The sequence below is a fragment of the Diceros bicornis genome, chromosome 15, assembly GCF_020826845.1.
Source record: "Diceros bicornis minor isolate mBicDic1 chromosome 15, mDicBic1.mat.cur, whole genome shotgun sequence".
In the NCBI taxonomy this organism is placed as follows: domain Eukaryota; kingdom Metazoa; phylum Chordata; class Mammalia; order Perissodactyla; family Rhinocerotidae; genus Diceros; species Diceros bicornis.
The window spans coordinates 29,361,273-29,384,415 of NC_080754.1; the positions used below are offsets into that span (position 1 = coordinate 29,361,273).

The 23,143-nt window shown below is 36.7% G+C and overlaps 1 protein-coding gene across 10 annotated transcripts in view; it reads right to left on the bottom strand.

The window, feature by feature from the left end:
• DLG1 (discs large MAGUK scaffold protein 1) overlaps window positions 1-23,143 on the bottom strand; it is a 289,399-nt gene that overhangs the window by 160,840 nt on the left and 105,416 nt on the right. For all 10 annotated transcript variants that reach the window (XM_058556076.1, XM_058556073.1, XM_058556078.1 and 7 more), the window contains exon 5: window positions 12,698-12,862. In XM_058556076.1, the coding sequence (XP_058412059.1) occupies window positions 12,698-12,862 (165 nt within the window). The remainder of the gene's footprint in view (window positions 1-12,697; window positions 12,863-23,143) is intronic.

Below are 23,143 nucleotides of genomic sequence, written 5' to 3' on the forward strand. Positions count from 1 at the left end.
CGCTAAGAGATATACTCATTTAAAATAATTTCTTGCTCACATACCCTGTTCTATCTTTCATTTCAAGTTCCTCTTAACTATGTTTACTTTACACATTAGTTTGAACATAATTTTCCTTGTCATTGAAGACAAAAGCAAAACATGAATTCTTTTGTTTCCTCAATGATCAATGCAACATCCCATACTAAGCAATGCACCTATTGCTCTCCTTGTCATTTCACCCACATTTAAATCTATTTTGAAAAGTCTGGGGTTTTGTTTGTTTAAATTTTTCAATTTACTGTTCTGACCATTTTTCCTAATTTCCACTCATTTTCAGTTTTAGGAATCCTGACACTGTTCTTATTAGTATCATACTACTATAACTGTTTAATTCCTATCTTTTCAAGCAAATTACCACAAGAATTTATCGACTGTGTCCATTTCTTCCACATTAGGATTTTTCACCATTATATCTCCAATTTTTTTCTTGCAACTGTCCAGCACAGGCAAGAAAGTTTCCCTTTCAGAGTCTTAAATCATAATTACCTTTAGGCTAAGGCCTGAATCAAGTAATCTAACTTGCAATCACTATCATATTTCACTTACCATTTCAGTAATGAGAATCGGCACCAGTACAAGAAACTGATAGACTGTTTCACAGCAAGTTTCACACTGACAAACCCTTCATAGGGCAAATTCACTAACTCAGGATTAAGGTTCTTCACACCTTGCCCTCATTTCCTAATAAGCACCTTAACTATCAGCTACAATATCATGAACTTTCCTGCATTTTTACAGTTTCCTGATTATCATCCTCCTACTGTACTTATTTTCCCCAGTAACTGCCTTCTCCACTGAAATGGCATCATGTACACACCATTCAAGACGTCCAAATGTCAACTTTCTTTAATCAGAATACTCCAAGAACTTAAATTCTCTATTTTCATGTTATATCATACTGTGTGATAACTACCTCTTCATTAAAAAATACTAACAACTGAAGTCTAACAAAGTTACTAGCGTAGATGTTTATAAATGTTTGCTATTGTATTGTTTGATAAACAAAACTAGTATTTTAGCAGTTGGTTTTTTTTCTGGTTGCAGTTTTTTTAATTTTATTGAGGTCATAATAGTTCATAACATTGTGAAATTTCAGTTGTACATTGTATTTCTCAGTCACCACATATATGTGCCCCTTTACCGCTTATGCCCACCCCCAAGCTCCTTTTCTTCTGGTAACCACTAATCTGTTGTCTTTGCCCATGTGTTTGTTTATCTTCCACATATGAGTGAAATCACACAGTATTTGTCTTTCTCTGTCTGGCTTATTTTGTTTAACATACTACCCTCAAGGTCCATCCATGTTATTGTGAATGGGATGATTTTGTCTTTTTTTTATGGCTGAGTAGTATTCCATTGAATTCTTATCCGTTCAGCAGTGGGTGGGCATTTGGGTTGCTTCCACATCTTGGCTATTGTGAATAATGCTGCAGTGAACACAGGGGTGCATAAGTCTCTTTGGATTGTTGATTTCAAGTACTTTGGATAAATACCCAGTAGTGGAATAGCTGGGTCATATGGTATTTTGATTTTTAACTTTTTGAGAAATCTCCATACTGTTTTCCATAGTAGCTGCACCGGTTTGCATTCCCACCAGCAGTGTACGAGGGGTCCCTTTTCTCCACCTCTCCAACATTTGTTGCTTTTTGTCTTGGTAATTACAGCCATTTTAACAGGTATAAGGTGGTATCTCATTGTAGTTTTGATTTGCATTTCCCTGATGATTAGGGATGCTGAACATCTTTTCATGTGCCTGTTGGCCATCCATATGTCTTCTTTGGAAAAATGGCTGTTCATATCCTCTGCCCATTTTTTGGTCAGGTTGTTTGTTTTTTTATTGTTGAGGTGTATGAGTTCTTTATATATTTTGGAGATTAAACCCTCATCAGATATATGATTTGCAAATATATTCTCCCAGTTGGTGGGCTGTGTTTTAGTTTTGTTCCTGGTCTCCTTTGCCTTGCAGAAGCTCTTTAGTGTGATGAAGTCCCATTTGGTTATTTTTTCTTTTGTTTCCCTTGCCTGAGAAGACATGGCATTTGAAAAGATCCTTCTAAGACCGATGTCAAAGAGTGTATGGCCTATATTTTCTTCTAGGAGTTTTATGGTTTACTGTCTCACTTTTAAGTCTTTAATCCATTTTGAGTTAATTTTTGTGTATGGCGAAAGATAATGATCCACATTCATTCTCTTGCATGTGGCTGTCCAGTTTTCCCAACACCATTTATCGAAGAGACTTGCCTTTCTCCATTGTATGTTCTTAGCTCCTCTGTCAAAGATTAGCTGTCCATAGATGTGTGGTTTTATTTCCGGGCTTTCAATTCTGTTCCATTAATCTGTGTGTTTGTTTTTGTACCAGTATCATGCTGTTTCGATTATTATAGCTTTGTAGTATATTTTGAAATCAGGGATTGTGATGTCTCCAGCTTTGTTCTTTTTTCTCAGGATTGCTTTAGCTATTCGGGTTCTTTTGTTGCCCCACATGAATTTTAGAGATTCTCTGTTCTATTTCCATGAAGAATATCATTGGGATTCTGATTGGGATTGCATTGCACCTGTAGATTGCTTTAGAGAGGACGGACATTTTAACTATGTTTATTCTTCCAATCCAATCCACATGCATGGAGTATCTTTCCATTTCTTTATGTCATCACTAATTTCTTTCAATAATATCTTATAGTTTTCATTGTATAGGTCTTTAACTCCTTGGTTAAATTTTATTCCTAGATATTTTATTCTTTTTGTTGTGATTGTAAATGGGATTGTATTCCTGAGTGCTCTGTTAGTTCGTTATTACAGAAATGCAACTGATTTTTGTAAGTTGGTTTTGTAGCCTGCCACTTTGCTGTAGTTGTTGATTATTTCTAATAGTTTTCCAATGGATTCTTTAGGGTTTTCTATATAAAAAATCATGTCGTTTGTAAGCAGTGAGAGTTTCAATTCTTCACTGTCAATTTGGATACCTTTTATTTCCTTTTCTTGCCTAACTGCTCTGGCCAAAACCTCCAGTACTATGTTAAATAAGAGTGGAGAGAGTGGGCACCCTTGTCTTGTTCCTGTTCTCAGAGGCATGTCTTCCAGTTTTTCCCATTAGCTGTGGGGTTTGTGACATATAACCTTTATTATGTTGAAGTACTTTCCTTCTATACCCATTTTATTGCGAGTTTTTATCATAAATGGATGTTGCATCTTGTCAAATGCTTCCTCTGCGTCTACTGAGATGATCATGTGGTTTTTATTCCTCATTTTGTTAATGTGGTGTATCACCCTGATTGATTTGTGAATGTTGAACCATTCCTCCATCCCTGGTATAAATCCCACTTGACGATACTTTTAATGTATTGCTGTATTCGGTTTGCCAGTGTTTTGTTGAGGATTTTTGCATCTATGTTCATCAGTGATATTGGTCTGGCGTTTTCCTTGTTTGTGTTGTCCTTGTCTTGCTTTGGGATCGGGGTGATGTTGGCCTCGTAGAATGAGTTAGGAAGTGTTCCAACCTCTTCAATTTTTTGGAATAGTTTGAGAAGGACAGGTATTAAATCTTCTTTGAATGTTTGGTAGAATTCTCCAGAGAAGCCATCTGGTCCTGGACTTTTATTTTGGGGGAGGTTTTTGACTACGGTTTCAATCTCTTTACTTGTGATTGATCTATTCAGATTCTCTACTCCTTCTTGATTCAGTTTGGGGAGGTTGTATGAGTCTAAGGATTTATCCATTTCTTCTAGATTGTCCAATTTGTTGGCATATAGTTTTTCATAGTATTCGCTTATAATCCTTTGTATTTCTGTGGTATCCCTTGTAATTTCTCCTCTTTCACTTCTAATTTTATTTATTTGAGCCTTCTCTCTTTTTTCCTTCATGAGTCCGGCTAAGCGTCTGTCCATTTTGTTTACCTTCTCAAGGAACCAGCTCCTAGTTTCACTGATCCATCCTACTGGCTTTTTGGTTTCTATTTCATTTATTTCTGCTCTAATTTTTATTATTTCCCTCCTTCTGCTGACTTTGAACTTTGTTCTTCTTTTTCTAGTTCTGTTAGGTGTAGTTTAAGATTACTTATTTGAGGGCCGGCCCCGTGGCTTAGCGGTTAAGTGCACGCACTCTGCTGCTGGCGGCCCGGGTTCAGATCCCGAGGCACTGCTTCTCCGGCCATGCTGAGGCCGCGTCCCACATACAGCAACTAGAAGGATGTGCAGCTATGACATACAACTATCTACTGGGGCTTTGGGGGGAAAAAAATAAATAAATAAAATCTTTAAAAAAAAAAAAAGATTACTTATTTGAGATTTTTCTTGTTTGTTAAGGTCGGCCTGTATTGCTATGAATTTCTCTCTTGGGGCGGCTTTTGCTGCATTCCATGTGAGTTGGTATTGTTTATTTTCATTTGTATTTTTCTCCAGATACTTTTTGATTTCTCCTTTAATTTCATCAATGATCCATTGGTTGTTTAGTAGCATGTTGTTTAGTCTCCACATATATGTCATTTTCCCAACTTTTCTCTTATAGTTGATTTCTAGTTTCATAGTATTACAGTCTGAAAAGATGCCTGATATGATTTCAATCTTCTTAAATTTATTGAGGCTTGCCTTGTTTCCCAACACATGGTCTATCTTTGAGGATGCTCCATGTGCACTTGAGAAGAACGTGTATTCTGCTGTTTTTCAATGGAGTGTTCTACACGTAACTGTTTAGTCCATCTGGTATAGTTTTTCGTTTAATTCCACTATTTCCCCATTGACTTTCTGTCTGGATGATCTATCCATTGATGTAAGTATGGTGTTAAGGTCCCCAACTATTATTGTGTTGCTGTTAATATCTCCTTTTGGGTCTGTTAATAGTTGCTTTACGTACTTTGGTGCCCCTGTGTTAGGTACATATATATTAATAAGTGTTATGTCCTCTTGATGGAGTGTCTCTTTTATCATTATATACTGCCCCCTTTGTCTCTCACTGCCTTTTTTATCTTCAAGCCTACTTTGTCTGATATAAGTATGGCAACAACTGATTTCTTTTTTTGCCATTAGCTTGGAGTATCGTCTTCCATCCCTTCACTCTGAGCCTGTGTTTGTCTTGAGAGCTGTGTTTCCTGAAGGTAGCATATTGTTGGCTCTTGTTTTTCAATCCATCCAGCCACTCTGTGTCTTTAGATTGGAGAACTCTATCCATTTACTTGTAGAGTGATTACCGATATATGAGGGCTTAATGCTGCCATTTTATCACCTGTTTTCTGTTTGTTCTGTATTTCCCTTGTTTCTTGTCCCATGAATTTCAAATTCAGTTTGGTGGTTGTCTATGATGGTTTTCTCAGTTTTCTCTTTATCATTTGTGTCTCTGTTCTGATTTTTTTTTTTTTAGTGGTTACCGTGAGGTTTGTATAAAAGATCTTGCAGATGAGATATTCCATTTTCTTTCCTTCTTTTTTAATGTTCTTTTCTTGCTGAATTAGTTTATTTATTTATTTTTTGTGAAGAAGATCAGCCCTGAGCTAACATCCATGTCAATCCTCCCCTTTTTCTCCTGAGGAAGATTGGCCCTGGGCTAACATCCGTGCCCATCTTTCTCCACTTTATACGGGACGCTGCCACAGCATGGCCTGACAAGTAGTGCATCGGTGCGCGCCCGGGATCCAAACCCCGGGCTGCCAGCAGCAGAGCACACGGACTTAACGGCTACACCAAGGGGCCGGCCCCCTCCATTTTCTGAAAGCCTCTTATTTCCTTAGTCTAAGAAAGTTCCATCCCTTTCCTCTTCCCTAAGTTACTGTTGTCACAACTTATGACATTTTGGGTTGTGAGTTTGTGGTTAAAATGAAGTGATTATATAGTTATTTTTGATGTTTTCCTTCCCTTTATCTTTAATGGTATAATTGTTTGCTAACCTGTTCCGATAGAGAGCTGCAATTTTCTGATTTTGTCTGCCTATTTGTCTCCTTGCTCAAGGCTTTGTAACTCTTTCTTTTTTTTTTTTTTTCCAGGTATGAGGGCTTTCTTGATCATTTCTTGTAAGGGGTGTCTTTTGGCAATGAACTCTTTTGGCTTTTGTTTATCCGGGAAAGTTTTCATTTCTCCATCATATCTGAAGGATGTTTTTACTGGAAAGAGTATTCTTGGCTGAAAGTTTTTGTCTTTCAGAATTTTGAATACATCATTCCACTCGCTCCTAGCCTGTAAGGTTTCTGCTGAGAAATCCGATGAAAGCCTGATAATGGTTGCTTTGTAGGTTATTTTCTTCTGCCTTGCCGCCCTTAATATTTTTTCTTTGTCATTGACTTTTGCCAGTTTTACTAATCTACGCCTTGGAGAAGGTCACATAATTAGGAGTTCTAATTAGCTTCTTTTACTTGTAATTCCAGCTCCTTCCCCAGGTTTGGGAAGTTCTCAGCTATTATTTCTTTGAACAAGCTCTCTGCTCCTTTCTCCCACTTTTCTCCCTCTGGAATACCTATAATCCTTATGTTGCATTTCCTAATTGAATCAGACGTTTCTCAGAGAATTTCTTCATTTCTTTTTAGTCTTAGTTCCCTCTCCTCCTCCACCTGAAACATTTTTATATTTCTGTCCTCTAAATTGCTAATTCTGTCCTCCATATCAGCTCTGTTTAAGATCTCCAGATTTTTCTTTATCTCATTGTTTTTCATCTCCAACATTTCTGATTTTTTTTATAGTTTCAATCTCTTTTGTGATTATTCCCTCTGTTCATTAATTTTATTCCTGATTTCATTGAACTGAGTTTTCTTTAACTCACTGACTTTTTTTATGATAGCTAATTTGAATTATCTGTCACTCAGATTGTAAATTTCTGTGCCTTTAGGATTCATTTCTGGGTGCTTGTCATTTTGCTTCTGGTCTGGAGTATTAAACATACCTCTTCATACTATTTGATGGGGTGGATCTGTGCCTTCACATAGCGGTAGTATCTGGTCACAGATGCCACTTGCTGCCACTGTGAGGGGGGAGAGGGAGCAGGGCAGGAGCTGTGTATTCTGAGCCCGCAGTGATCCCTGGCAGCTGTGCCTGTCCTTTGGAAGCTATTCTGACAGGGCCTGTCTGTGTTTTCCTGCCTGCCACCGCTGCTTTACAAACGTATGTGCAAGTGCTCTGGCGGGGGTCCCTTGCCCTGGCTGATCATCTGAGCTGGTGCACCCGGCAGTGGGGGAAGGGCACTTTCTTTCACATGCGTGATCCTGGCAGCGCTCCCACTCTGCCCTCGCTGTCTGCCCTCCTGGGCGGCTCGGCTTGGTGAAGACGCCCCTGTGATTTCTTAGCCTCCTCAGTATGGAGCTTTCCCACAGGCTGGGAGGCAACTCAGAGAGCAAAGGCATTCCTGTGGAGGGCTATCCCCTCCCTCCTCTCCTCTCAGAGCCACACATGAACCCACACCCTAGGTCGCTGCCAGTCAGGGAGGGAGGAGATCCCCCCTAACCTCCTTCCACTGCCTCCTGCAGGGTCCAGCACCTCCACTTTCAGACATGTGGCTGCATGGGTGTCTCAGAGGTCTATTGTGTTGTGTGAATGTCCTCTGTTGGTTTACGATTGTCCTTTTCATTGTATCTTAGGGGGGAGAGTCTAAGGGAAGAGCTCACTCTGCCATGATGCTGATGTCACTCCTAGCAGTTGATCTTTAAAGCAAGAATCTATAAATTAATCTTATTTTTTACTATTAGCTTTTATAAGAATTGTGAAGATAAAGCAGTACCTAATTTATATTCTACTCAGTAAATCATTACTATTCAAAGATAATTTTTCAAATTACAAAAACAATTCATACACTGAGTTCTATGGATAAGAGTTACTTGCTTCATTCCAAACCACAATACTATAAAAGTGAAAAAGCTCTCTATATTAGCTTTTTTAAAACAAGAGGCTACTATGCTGATAACTGACAGCATATTATAAGTAAAATATACTTCACTGTTGAGGTTCCTAAAACATTTGTCCTGGTTTTTAAAAAATTTACAACACATTAAAACTTGCCATCTTACAGCAAAACAAGGTTACTTTTTCAAATTTGGTTTTCTAACAGAAGATAAAGGAACCCTAACCATTTTGCTATTACCCTTCCCATTCCTAATCTATCTCACTTCTCAAATAATTATTTTATAAGGTACCTGCCACAGTAATCTATGCATGAGATAGGAGAAGCAGAAAGAATTCCCCAAACAGGGCAGCTTTAATAATTCTTAAATTACAATTTTATGAGAATATAGTCTGTCAAAAATTACCAAGAACTTTTAAAAAGTTCATATGCTTCTGACCCAGTAATATTTCTGGAAATCCATCCTAAGGAAATAACTCAAACACTTTCTATGCCCAAAGATTATTCACTGCAGCCTTCTTCACAAAACCTAGTAAGAAGGGAAATAACAAATAGTAAAGACCAGAAGTGTTCATTAAATTATAATTCACAAACACACTATGCAATGTTATGTATCAAGTTTTTAGAAATTTAATATAGGAAAACGTATATAAACAACTTTATAATAGGAAAAAACTCACATTAAAAACAGTAAGAGTTACTGTAAAGTGTGATTTAGAAACAGATGAAAGAGAAGTTAGATAATTTCTTCTCCTGGGAATGAAAATTCCTATGCACCTCAGTCCCCAGATAAAAATCAGAGAGTTGGCAGCCAAAGGAGGGAAGGCAGAGGGGGAGGGGAGAGATTCAATTGCTCTAGCTACCACCAGAGACTTATTTATAACTGTGTGAGAGTCTGATACTGTTAATACCTAACAACTGAAAAAGAGCAAGACAACGGCCTAAAAGGATAGATAGGTTTTCAGTTTCTTTTCAATGTGCAGTTGAATTACTAAATTTGAATGATCAGTTGAATTATTACCACAGTACACTAAGATGCTTTGATGCTAGCAGTTTCTTGATCTCACCAAAGTGTGTCAACAAAGGTTTGCATACAAATACTCAAAACTGCCACTTCACTGGAGCAATAGCAAAACACCAGCAACTGTGAGATATACATCAATGTCAGAAAAGATAAAATATGAAAAAAGTGTTTTTATAACTGATGATAAAGGATATTTTAATCTCAATAATATACTCCTTTAAATAAACCTCTTGTCAAATTTGTCTTTAAAAAGCTGTGGGGAACATAATCCTTTATTTGTAATAATTAACTGTATGCAAAGAATAAGCAACTATATGCAAAAAACAGAAGCATTTTTAAAGCAGGTACCAAAAGAATCAGGCAAAATTAACTTCTTTCTCTTATGGTGAGAAAATTAGAGGAAAAAACGAGTCAGATTAAGGAAGCAAGTGAGAATCTTAAAAAAGTAATAATGCGTTCTCTCTCAATAACGGAAATATTTAAGTCTCATTGCAGAGTGAGGATTAAATAAGGAGATGACATCAGTAATTTACTTTAAAATACCTCACCATTGTGAAGAAGTATGTGTATGTTGGTTCAATGCTAGGTTCTAGTGCAGTGCTTCTCAACTTTGGCTATACACTAGGAACACCTGGAGAGCTTAGAAAAAATCCCAAAGGCCAGACTGTACCCCAGAGCAATTAAATAAAAATCTCTGACGTGGCACTCAGATATCAATTTTTAAGCCTCCTTAGGTGATTCCAATGTCCAGCCACAGTTGAGAACCATCAACCTATGAGCAGTCAGTTATGCTAATTAGGTATTCACAGTCCTAGACTGATTAGCTAGCGTTTAATTAGAAAGGTCATATTTGGAGATGGTTGCTATAAGATTTTTGTTATATTAATCTTTGATCAACACCAAAGGTTTTCCCAATTATCATAATGAACGAAGCAGGCTTTCACTGGTAAAATCCACTGTATTCCAGTTATACGGATTGGCTAAATTAAGTTAGAGACACAATCCACCCTTGCATAAGGGAAAGAGAAGATGGTAAAGAGGCCTAAACTCTTAGGGATGGCACCTTTGGTTTCATCCCTAAGATGTCTGGAAATTCTGGGTAACAAAACCTTGTCTCTGTAACATTACTTTATCTGCCTGGAGTGAGCATTTTACGCAATAACAGAGAGCCGAGGCTTCATCATGTTTAAAGAAGCGGCTATATAACATGCTTCATGCATGCTGGCTCATTGTCTGTTTAAATGTCTGCTTGTGTCAGCACTGCACACAAACGGAATTAGCTACCAAAAAACTGAGGAGTCGAGTGTGCAAAGTGGCTTTGGATAGTTTGTAACAATCAGAATGAGCAGAAATTCAAAATATGAGAAACAAAAGAATTATACATACCTGGGAGGGTATTTCGACTACAGTAAGAAAAAGGTTATATTAATTCAGTCAAGACAAAAACATGCTTATACTGACAAGAACAGCATATAAAGCAGGAGGAAGTGCTTAGAATTCAAGTGTTCTAAGGTTTTTATGTTGCTCAGAATGAGGATAAAAGGTATTTATTGACTTCAGATTTTCATAAGTTAAATATGTATATTAAAATTCCTAGGATAACCATTAAAGGAAGAGAAACAGAATAAATAACTTTCAAGCTAAGAAGAAGGAAAAATGAGATGAGAAAATATTATCTAAAAGACAACATGAAAGAAATAAATGTCCCCGATGTTTAAAAATTAAGAAACATACTTCTAAATAACTCATGGGGCAAAGAAAAAATCATAATGGAAATAAAAGAAAATGTTAGAATGATAAAAAAAAAATTACATATTAAAACTTGTGGGATACAGCTGAAGTGCTATTTAAAGGAAAATTTAAAAACTCAAATACTACTAGAAAAAGCTAATAATACAATAAGCAACCAACTTGAGAAACTAGTAAAAAAAAAAACTAAACTTATTATAAGCTCAAAGAAAGCAGAAGAGAAAAAAAAAAGGGGAAAAAGGGAGAAAAATAAAAGAACTATCTCTGTCACTAACAGCCAACTGATTTTTTCCTCTGTGTAGCTCTCTCAAGTCTCCCAAAGGAAGATCAGATTGCTTCCACCAAATGAAATCTTTAATTGATATGTAGGCTATCCACACATTTATACTTAAATATGTACATAAAAATGTGTATATATGTATGTATATGTGTGTATAAAAACAAGGGGGTGGGGGGTGGCAGGACACGGCGGAGGAAAACAAGAGATTTTTTAAAAAGAGATGGTTTCACTCATACGTGAAAGATAAACACATAGATAAGGAGAACAGACTGATGGTTACCAGAGGCGAAAGGAGTGGAGGGAGGGTGAAAGGGATTAAGGGGCACATATGTATGGTGACGGATAAATACTAGTCTATTGGTGGTGAACACGATGCAGTCTATACAGAAACTGAAATATAACAACGTACACCTGAAATGTACACAATGTTATAAGCCAATATGACCTCAATAAAATAATTTTAAAAAAAGAGAGAGATGGTTCTTTGAAAAGACCGTCCTTTGGCAAAAATGATCAAGAAAAAAAAATTAAGGCACAAATAAACAATATTAGGAACGAAGAGGAGCACTCACTTAAATATGTTATAGAGATAAAAAAAATAATATATTAAGAATAATATTTTAGAATAAATATGAAATGGATAAATTCCTAGAAAAAAATAACTAGGCAAAGTTAATAGAAAATCAGAATGGTACTACAACCCTTGAAATTTTTAACCAGTAATATGAAATTATACCTCAAAGAGAATTACAAAACCAAGGTTAAGTTTTACTAGTAAGAAATGATCCTTATTCACATACAACCAACAAAGGATTAGTACCCAGAATATATAGAGAATATGTACAAATCAGTAAAAAGAACAACCTAATACAAAAATGAGCAAAAATCTTGAGAGGGCATGTCATAGCATAGGAAACATGAATGACCAATAAATATATTCACTCATTATTAAACAGGAAAATGCACATTAAACCACAATGGGATACTATTTCAAACCCGAACAATGGCAAAAATAAGAATACCAAGTACTGATGAGAATATAGATCAATTAAAACTGTTATATATTGCTGCTGAAAAAGTAAATTATACAATCACTTGGAAAATAATCTGGTACAAAGATGTGTATACATAACCTATAATTTTAACAGTACTTTTTATACTAGCAATAATCTGAAAATAACTAAATATCCATCAAAAGTAAGATAAATTATAGTATATTAATAAAATAGAAAACTGTAGAGCAATAAAAACAATGACTCTCAGGAATATAATGTTGAGCAAAAAATGCAAGTTGAGAATTTGTGTAGTATAATTCCATTTATATAAAGTTCAAGCTGGGCAAAATAAACAATATATTGATTAAAGATCTAAATATGTGGTAGAGCTTTCTAAGAAACCAGGATTGTGGTTATTTCTGAAGGGAGAGACAAGGTGAAGCCACATATTGGACTCCAAAGATACTGTTAATGTTCTTTTTCTGTACCTACTAATATTTAAAACAAGTGTTTACGAATATTTCAATGTATGGTATTTGAAATAAAACAGTTATTTCCTTCACGGAATTTTTAGGTTTAAAGATAGTATCACTGAACATAAAATTCACTTATAAAATATACCTTTATATATGTTTTTAGAATGCTAATAATTATGAAATTCCCTATAACTATGAAACCAGAAACAATCAAGGGAGAAAAGTCCTAAATGAAAAAATAGTTCTCTCTGAGCATGAGCTATACTAGTAACAAAAGTAATATATAATTCACAGCAACAACGTAAAGTTATTATCTTACCTTTATTGGTGAAATATGAGAATGAGATACAAATCCATGGATATTCTCAATTTCTGACAGGTTCTTCTCTGAGACATGCACCAATTCTGGACCTATCAGCTCATTAGTGATTTGTGGGGAAATGTGCTCTTGAGGAGGCGTATCTTCATCCTGATACCGATATTTCTGTAAAGTAAAAAAAATTATTAAGTATGAAGAAGCCCTGAAAAGCAAAGTGAGTTTGATTCAAATCATGGTTTTCATGACTAACAAAATACTCAATAATATTTAGCTGTATGAAAAGTAAATTTTACAGTTTAATACACAAGTCTCAGAAAAACAAGCCTCCATCTTAAAGTCATGCCAATATTTTAATAATATTATTTGATTACTAAAAATAATTCAGATTCTTAGACGATGGCGGAGTAGGAAGTACCAGGAATCTGTCTCCCCAATAATCACACAGCAGAATCTGTCTGATGTAACTGTTTTGGAATTCTGGAGTCTGCTGAAGGCTTGCAACTTGCAGGGGAAAACTCTGATCGTAAACTGCAGTCAATTTTGGTCAATTTCACCACATCTATTCAACATAACACTGGAAGTCGTAGCTAGAACAATTAGGCAAGAAAAAAGAAATGAAAGGCATCCAAATTGGAAAGGAAGAAGTAAAATTATCTCTTTGCAGATGATATAATCTTATATGTGGAAAACCATAAAGACTCAGCAAAAAAGCTGTTAGAACTAATGAATTCAGCAAAGTAGCAGGACATAAAGACAACATACAAAAATCAGTTGCATTTCTATACACAATCTGAAAAGAAAATTACAAAAATAATTCCATTTACAATAGCATCAAAAAGAATAAAATACTTGAGAATGAATTGAACCAACTAGGTAAAAGACTTGTATAATGAAAACTACAAAACACTGCTGAAAGAAATTAAAGATGACAGAAATAAATGAAAACACATCCTGTGTTCATGGATTGGAAGACTTAATATTAGTATTGTTAAGATGTCAATACTACTCAAAGCAATTTACAGATCCAATACAATCCCTATCAAAACCCCAATGACATTTTTTGCAGAAACAGAAAAACCATCCTAAAATTCACGTAGAATCTCAAGGGATCTGAATAGCCAAAACAATCATGTAAAAGAAGAACAAAACTGGAGGACTCACAGTTCTCATTTCAGAACTGACTACAAAGCTACAGTAATCAAAACAGTTTGGTACTGGCATAAAGACCAATGGAATACAATAGAGAGACCAGAAATAAACCCTCACATACAGTCACATTATTTTCAACAACGGTGCCCAGACCATTCAATAGGGAAAAGACACTCTTTTCAACAAGTGGTGCTGGGAAAACTGGATATCCACATGCAAAAGAAGGAACCTGGATCCTTACCTAACACCATATACAAAAGTTAACTCAAAATTAACCAAGGACCTAAATGTAAGACCTAAAACAATAAAACTCTTAGAAGAAAACATAGCACAAAAGCTTCACAACACTGTATTTGGCCGTGATTTCTTGGATATAATACTAAAGGCACACATAACAAAAGAAAAAAAATGGGCTTTATAAAAATTTAAAAATTTTGTGGATCAAAAGACACTATCTACAGAGTAAAAACCAGAGAATGTGAGAAAATATCTGCAAATCATATATCTGATAGGGTTAATATCCAGAATATATAGAAAACTCCTAAAATTCAACAAAAAAAACACAAATAACTTGATTCAAAAACAGGCAAAGCACTTGAATAGACATTTCTCCAAAGAAAATATATGAATGGCCAACAAGCACATGAAAAGATGCTCAACATCACTAATCATTAGGGACATGCAAATCAAAACTACAATGAGATATCACCTCGCACCCACTGAGATGGCTACTATCAAACAAACAGAAAACAAGTGTTGGTGAGGATGTGGAGAACTCAGAACCCTCGTGCACTGTTGGTGGGAATGTAAAATGGTACAGACACTGTGGAAAATAGGACAGCTGTTCCTCAAAAAATTAAAAATACAATTACCATATGATCCAACAATTCTACTTCTGGCTATATACCCAAAAGAATTGAAAGCAGGGTCTTGAAGAGATATTTGTACACCCATGTTCATAGCAGCATATTTCACAATAGCTAAAACATAGAAGAAATCCAAGTGTCCATCAATGAATGAATGGATAAGCAAAACGTGGTATATACATACAATGGAATACTATTTAGCCTTAAGGAAGGAAATTCTGCAACATGTTACAACGTGGATGAACCTTGCAGACATTATGCTAAATGTAATAAGCCAGTCACAAAAAGACAAATACCGTATGATTCCATTTATATGAGGTACTCAGAGTAGGCAAAATCATAAAGACAGAAAGTATAATGGTGGTTGTCAGGAGCTGGGGGGATAGGAGAATTGTGAGTTATTGTTTAACAGCGATAGAGTTTCAGTTTTACAAGATGAAAAGAATTATGGGGATGGATGGTGGTGATGGTTGCACGACAATGTGAATGTATATAATATCACTGACCTGTAAACTTACAAATGGTTAAAGTGGTAAATTTTATGTTACATGTATTTTACCACAATAAAAGAAAAAAGAAACTAAAAAATAATTCAAACCTAGGTAACAAAGAAAGCTGAATATTGACTTGTCCTTTTCTTACCCAATGTTAGCTGAATACTGCCTGTATCTCTAAAGATACAGTTGTTTAAGTCAAGTGAACATGAAAAGCCAAAGTTGTTAGGCTAAATTAGCCTGGTTTTCTTATTTAGTTAACTTGTATGAAAATGAGAAAAAGTCAGCCTTTTCAAATTCTAACTGAAAATTAGCCTACTAGATAACACTATTTTTCTTTTACCTACAAAAGAATCTTTGTCTCCCTCTTTCTCTCTCTCACCCATAAATTCTATACAATCTATTTTTAAAAGAGCAACATAATTTTAAGAAAACCAAATCTACCTCACACCATAGACAAAAGTAAAAGAAATCATAATTATAGAAACTGAGAGAAAATGAAAGTGTATGTTTCTCAACTCAGACTGGGAATGCAGATGCATAAACATAAAACCAAAACAAACTAAAATATTCTCTTTCCCATCCCCACCCGCCGCCCGCCCAAAGAAACACACTCAAAGAGAAGACACAAGGCACAACAGAAAAAAAATTTTTGTAATAAAGGATTATTAGCCACTATAAGCTGCTCTTATAAATCATTTAAAAAAAAATAGTCAGCAAACACAAAAAAGGGATATTTACAAAAGGCATACAAATGGGTCAGTAAACTTATAGGGAAAACATGTTTAACTTCTTTAGTAAGTAAAAATTATAGTGCCAGCATTCAGAGAAATGGGCATAAATCATCATATTTCTTGGTAGAGGTCTTTTTCTGGTAGGCAGTTTGGCAATGTTTCAAAAGCCCTGAAAATGTTTCTACTCCATGATCCAGTGATTCCACTTCTAGGAATTAATCTTAGACATAGCATCCGCGAGGAACATTAAATATTTGTTGTATATGGACAAATATGTACACTGTAAAAGAAAAAAGAGACACTCCACTATGAATGTGACTGCTGAAAGTTACTACACAACCTCCAGCATCACTTTTTAAACAATATTCTTATATGAAATAGTACAATCATATGGAAAATAACAATCAGGCCCACATCTACATTAGCTATTTAACATGATATGAGAAATCTGTTTTTACACATAAACCTCAATTATTTTCAAAACCAATAAGACTTCTCTAACTTTAAGCTAAGTAACGCTGAAGTTAACATAAACACACTTACAAAACTTAACACAGTTTATTTTATTTTATTTTTTTGGTGAGGAAGATTGGCCCTGAGCTAACATCTGTGCCAATCTTCCCCTATTTTGTCTATGGGACGCCACCACAGCATGGCTTGATGAGCAGTATGTAGGTCCTACCCAGGATCCGAACCCGTGAACCCTGGGCTGCCAAAACAGAGCGAGCGAACTTAACCACTACGTTACCAGGCCAGCCCCTTACACTGTTTATATACTCAATTGGGCAGAAGTAAAATCTAAGTACTCTTATACCTTAGTAGTTGATACAGTATAAAGAAAGAAACTTGATACCATCTTTTCAAACTTTATGGGTACTCCACAACTTAGTAAGTACCACAGGGAGAGACATGCAGAAGGATATTCACTATAGTACAGTTTGGAACAACAACAAAAATTGGAAACAAGCTGCCTATCAATAGACCAAAAGAAAAAGGCCAAATAAACTATGTTACAGTCATCCTAGGAAATAGAAACATTATGCAGAAGTTAAATTGAGCAAGAATACACTTTTAATACAAAAAGATGAAGATATAGATTACTGAATGATATAGTAAAGTATGTTTCAAAGCTCACACATAGTTTGAACATTTTAAAGCAAAGTAATAATTTATATGTATGTATGTATAAACATATACATATATGTTATATATGTTATATGTATATGCAATATGTGTATATATGTGTGTGTGTATATATACATATCTCCATAGCTACGAATCTACATATGTAATCTGGAGGGATCTGAAAGGATTTAGAACAAAAAATGGTTCATTCTGAAAAGGAAAGAAACCACTAAAAAAAAATGTCTTTTAGGTACTTTTAATGTATAAGTTACCCCTTGATCCCTTTTTAGTTCCTATAATTATTAAAAAACTTAAGGCATTTGACCTGTAGATTTCCCAGTAAAAATCACTCCACACTCCCGGCACCATTCAGTATGGTCCTTTGGGTTCCGTATTAACTGAAAATTTGCAATAACTTGATCAGTCTCATGTTCAATCCTTTCAGCAAGACTACAGATGGCGCTATGTTCTTTTATCAAGAAGCACATAATGTCTGATTATCTCTTTTTGTGATGTTAGCAGCTCATGATATTGAATGCCTAAAGCAATTCATTCACCAAGGGTTGCAAAATGGTGCCAATCTATTATTTCTTTTCCATTTATTAAATGGTATAAATATATAAAGAAACATTTCTCTTCATCGACTATTTGGTTACTTATTGGTATGGTTCACATATGAATAAAAGGAAAAAGACTTGAATTTGTCCCTTTATTTACCAGTTGTCAAGATAGATAAAAAAAAATTGGAGGTTGGTGTCAAGATGGCAGCACAGGCCATCTGAACTCATCTCCTCCCACGGACACAATGAATCTACTACAACTATTCTTGGAAGAATTACCCCTGAGAGAGAACCGAAAACTGGATAAAAAGAACCCCTGCAAAAAGGGACATTCCTGACTGAGGTGAGAGAGGCGGAAATTCCTTTCTGGAGGGAAAAAAACCACCTTCCCAAGCCGTGGCATCTCATGGCCGGCCGGGAGCAAGCTTAAGCTACACAGCCTTCCCTGGAGGAGGGGGGGGACCTGAGCAGGGGAACGTTACTGCTGTAAGCCTCTTTTGGACACAGCACAACCGAGATGAGTGTCATAATATTTGGCTTGGCTGGTCACTAACAACAACAGGGAATGCCCCCAGAAAAGCTATCGAACATAGAGGGAAAAAAGCCGGCTCTTAAAAGGCCCACACGCAAATTCACCTGTTTGGGAAAGCAACCTAAAACCACCAGAAAGAAAGGTGCACAGTCCTTTGGTGAAGAGAGGCTCACTTGATAGGCTCTGGGTGCATCTCGCTGAGAGGTGAGGCCTCTCCAGGGACTGATAGATACATTAGTGGCAGCCACTACTGTCATCTAGTACAAGCGTGCTGACACAGACACTGGCAGACGCCATTGGAGATCTTCCTCTGGCCCGTTAGCCCAGGGTCCACCCAACCTACTAGAGCACCAGTTTACTCCAGCTTAGCCAGGGCAGGTAGCCCGCCCTAGGGACTGGCCCCACCCAACAGCAAGCCCTCGGGCAACTTGTGGGCCTACACAGGCTAGATGACTGGATCCTCTGCAGCGGGGTAAATGGGTCCACCTCTGCGGGGCAACTGGGTCCGCATCAGGGGGTCGGGGTGCGTGCCCAGGGCAGGACTGTGTTGACAGTGTGTACGGCTCTATGGGCGGTAGGGTTTGTCAACTGCAGAAGACTTGTACTTCTTAAGCAGTCACGTAGGGGACTGGCCCCACCTTCCAAAGCTTGAAACAACTGGATGCTCTCATGCCTGGGGCCAGCCCCACACAGCTGCAATCCTGAGAGAGATGACAAGAGCCTGTAGGCCAGAGGCCTACAGCAACTGTAAGCCCCTGAACCTAGCAACCAGCCACACTGGGGGTGTACTCACTTAACAGAAAAAACTGCAACAGGAATGTGCTATTAGACCTTGCAGCCAACCACGCTGGGGCTCCCCAAACCCGATAAAGTGACTGAAGGGTCCATAGCAGCCAAACACAGCAAAGCATTACAACCAGCCGGCCAGGGGGACAGCCCAGCCTCCCTGGGCACCTGCAGCAAGAGCAACCCTGCCACAACAGAAGGACACTCACAGCTCACACAGGGGTCACTCCTAGAACATTTGGAACTGGTGATGAGAGGGAAGCACACTGCTGGGCCTCATAAGGCATCTCTTACATAAGACCTCTTCTCCAAGATGAGGAGACATAGCTGACCTTCCTAATATATAGATATAAGCACAGAGAAAGAGGCAAAATGAGGAGGTGAAGGAATACGTTCCAAGTAAGGGAACAGGACAAAACCTCAGAAAAAGAACTAAATGAAACAGAAATGAGCAATCTACCCCACAAAGAGTTCAAACAAAAAGTCATAAGGACAATCGCTGATCTTGGGAGAAGAATGGATGACCTCAGTGAGAACTTCAACAAAGAATTGGAAAATATAAAAAAGAACCAATCAGAAATGAAGAATACAATACTGGAAATGAAAAATTCACTAGAGGGACTCAAAAGCAGAGTGATGATACAGAAGAATGGATCAGTGAGCTGGACGAAAGACTAGAGGAAATCACCCAAACTGAACAGATAAAAGAAAAAAGAATTAAAAAGAACAAGGACAGTCTAAGGGACCTCTGGGACAACATCAAGTGCACTAACATCCGTGTTATAGGTGTCCAAGAAGGAGACTTGCCTAACCTAAGGAAGGAAACAGACGTCCAGGTAAAGGAAGCACAGAGAGCACCAAATAAGATAAACCCTAAGAGGTCCACACCAAGAAACATTATAATTAAAATGTCAAGCATTAAAGATAAAGAGAGAATCCTAAAAGCCACAAGAGAAAGGCAACAAGTTACATACAAAGGAAACCCCACAAGGCTACCAGCTGACATCTCAGCAGAAACCTTACAGGCTAGAAGGGAGTGGTATGATCTATTTAAAGTGCTGAAAGGAAAAAACCTACATCCAAGAATACTCTACCCAGCAAGGTTATCAATCATTCAGAATGAAAGGAGAGAGAAAGAGATTCTCAGACAAGCAAAAACTAAAGGAGGACAGTCTTACAAGACATGCTAAAGGGACTTATTTAAGGGGGAAAGAGAAGACCACAAATAGGAATAAGAAAATTATTAAAAAAAAAAAAAAGCAATAAAATCACTGGCAAAGGCAAAAATACAGTAAAGGTAGCAGACCAACCACCTATGAAGATAATATGAAGGTCAAAAGAAAAAAGCACTAAAATCACCTATTTCCATGATAAGAGTGTTACACACACACAAAAAAAGAGGTTAGATACGAGATCAAAAACATAAAATGTGGGAAGAGGGGAGTAAAAGAGTAGAGCTTTTAGAAAGAGGTCAAACTAAAGAGATCATCAACTTAATATAGATTTCTATATATGTAGGTTGTTATATATGAACCTCATGGTAATCACAAGCCAGAAACCTATAATAAACACACAAAAAATTAAGACAAAGGAACCCAAACATAATACTAAAGAGAGCCATCAAACCACAACAGAAGAGAGCAAGAGAAGAAGAAAGGAATAGAGAACTACTACTAAAACACCCAGAAAAAAGGTAACAAAATGGCAGTAAGTACATACTTATCAATAGCTACTTTAAATGTCAATGGACTAAATACTCCAAATCAAAAGGCACAGGGTGGGGCCGGCCCAGTGGTGCAAGCTGTTAAGTGCGCACGCTCCGCTGCGGCGGCCCGGGGTTCGCTGGTTCACATCCTGGGGGCACACTGACATGCCGCTTGTCAAGCCATGCTGTGGCGGTGTCCCACACAAAGTAGAGGAAGATGGGCATGGATGTTAGCCCAGGGCCAGGCTTCCTCAGCAAAAAGAGGAGGATTGGCAGATGTTAGCTCAGGGCTGATCTTCCTCACACACAGAAAAAAAGAAGGCATAGGGTGGCTGATTAGACAAAAAAAAACAAGACCCATATATACATATATATATATATGCTGCATACAAGAGAGACACTTCAGACCTAAAGACACTCACAAACTGAAAGTGAAGGGATGGAAAAAGATACTCCATGCAAACGGCAAAGAAAACAAAACTGAGGTAGCAATACTTATCTCAGACAAAATAGACTTTAACACAAAAACTGTAACGAGAGACAAAGAAGGGCACTACATAATGATAAAGGGAACAATCCAACAAGAGGATATAACACTTATAAACATCTATGCACCCAACGTAGGAGCACCTAAATATATAAAGCACTTATTAACAGACACAGAAGGAGAAAAAGAGAGTAACACAATAATAGTAGGGGACTTGAGCACTCCACTTACACCAATGGATAGATCATCCAAACAGAAGACCAACAAAGAAACACTGGCCTTAAACAACCCATTAGACCACATGGACTTAGTAGATATATACAGAACATTCCATCCCCAAACCACAGAATACACATTCTTTTCAAATGCACATGGAACATTCTCCAGGACTGATCACATATTAGGCCACAAAACAAGTCTCCATAAATTTAAGAAGACTGAAATAATACCAAGCATCTTTTCTGACCACAACAGTATGAAACTGGAAATCAACTACAGGAAGAAAATTAGAAAAGCCACAAATACGTGGAGACTAAACAAAATGCTACTGAACAACGACTGGGTCAATGAAGAAATCAAAGGAGAAATCAAAAAATATCTAGAGACAAATGAAAATGAAAACACGACATGCCAAAATTTATGGGATACAGCAAAAGCGGTTCTAAGAGGGAGGTTTACAGCAATACAAGCCTACCTCAACAAACAAGAAAAACTTCAAACAAACAAGCTAACAGTACACCTAAAGAAAGTGGAAAAAGATGAAAACACAAAGCCCAAAATCAGCAGAAGGAAGGAAATAATAAAAATCAGAGCAATATTAAATGAAATAGAGACTAAAAGAAAATAGAAAAAGTCAACGAAACTAAGAGCTGGTTTTTTGAAAGGATAAACAAAATTGACAAATCTTTAGCTAGACCCACCAAGGAAAAAAGAGAAGGCTCAAATAAATAAAATCAGAAATGAAAGAGGAGAAATTACAACAGACACCTCAGAAATACAAGATTATAAGAGAATACTACAAAAAGCTATACACCAACAAATCAGATAACCTAGAAGAAATGGATAAATTCTCAGAATCCTACAACCTTCCAAAACTGAAACAAGAAGAAATCGAGAATCTGAACAGACCAATCACCAGTAAGGAGATTGAAACAGTAATAAAAAACTTCCCAAAAAATGAAAGTCCAGGACCAGACGGCTTCCCTGGTGAATTCTACCACACATTCAAAGAAGACTTAACACTCATGCTTCTCAAACTCTTCCAAAAAACTGAAGAGGAGGGGAGACTTCTTAACTCATTCTACAAAGCCAACATTACCCTGATACCAAAATCAGATGAGGACAACACAAAAAAAAGAAAATTACACACCACTATCACTGATGAACATCAGTGCAAAAATCCTCAACAAAATACTAGCAAATCAAATACAACAATACATTAAAAAGATCATATACCATGATCAAGTGGGATTTATTCTAGGGATGCAGGGATGGTTCAACATCTGCAAATCAATCAACATGATACACCACATTAATAAAATGAAGAAAAAAATCACATGATCATCTCAATAGACACAGAGAAAGCATCTGACAAGATACAGAATACAATTATGATAAAAACTCTGAATAAAATGGGTATAGAAGGAAAATACCTCAACATAATAAAGGCCATATATGACAAACCCACAGGTAATATCATTCTCAATGGAGAAAAACGGAAAGCTATCCCTCTAAGAACAGGAACCACACAAGGATGCTCACTTTTCACCACTCTTATTTAACATAGTATTGGAAGTCCTAGCTAGAGCAATCAGGCAAGAAAAAGAAATAGAAGGGATCCAAATTGGAAAGGAAGAAGTAAAACCATCACTGTTTGCAGATGACATGATTTTATATATAGAAAACCCTAAAGAAGCCACCAAAACACCTTTAGAGATAATAAATGAATACAGTAAAGTTGCAGGATACAAAATCAACATACAAAAATCAGTTGCATTTCTATACCCTA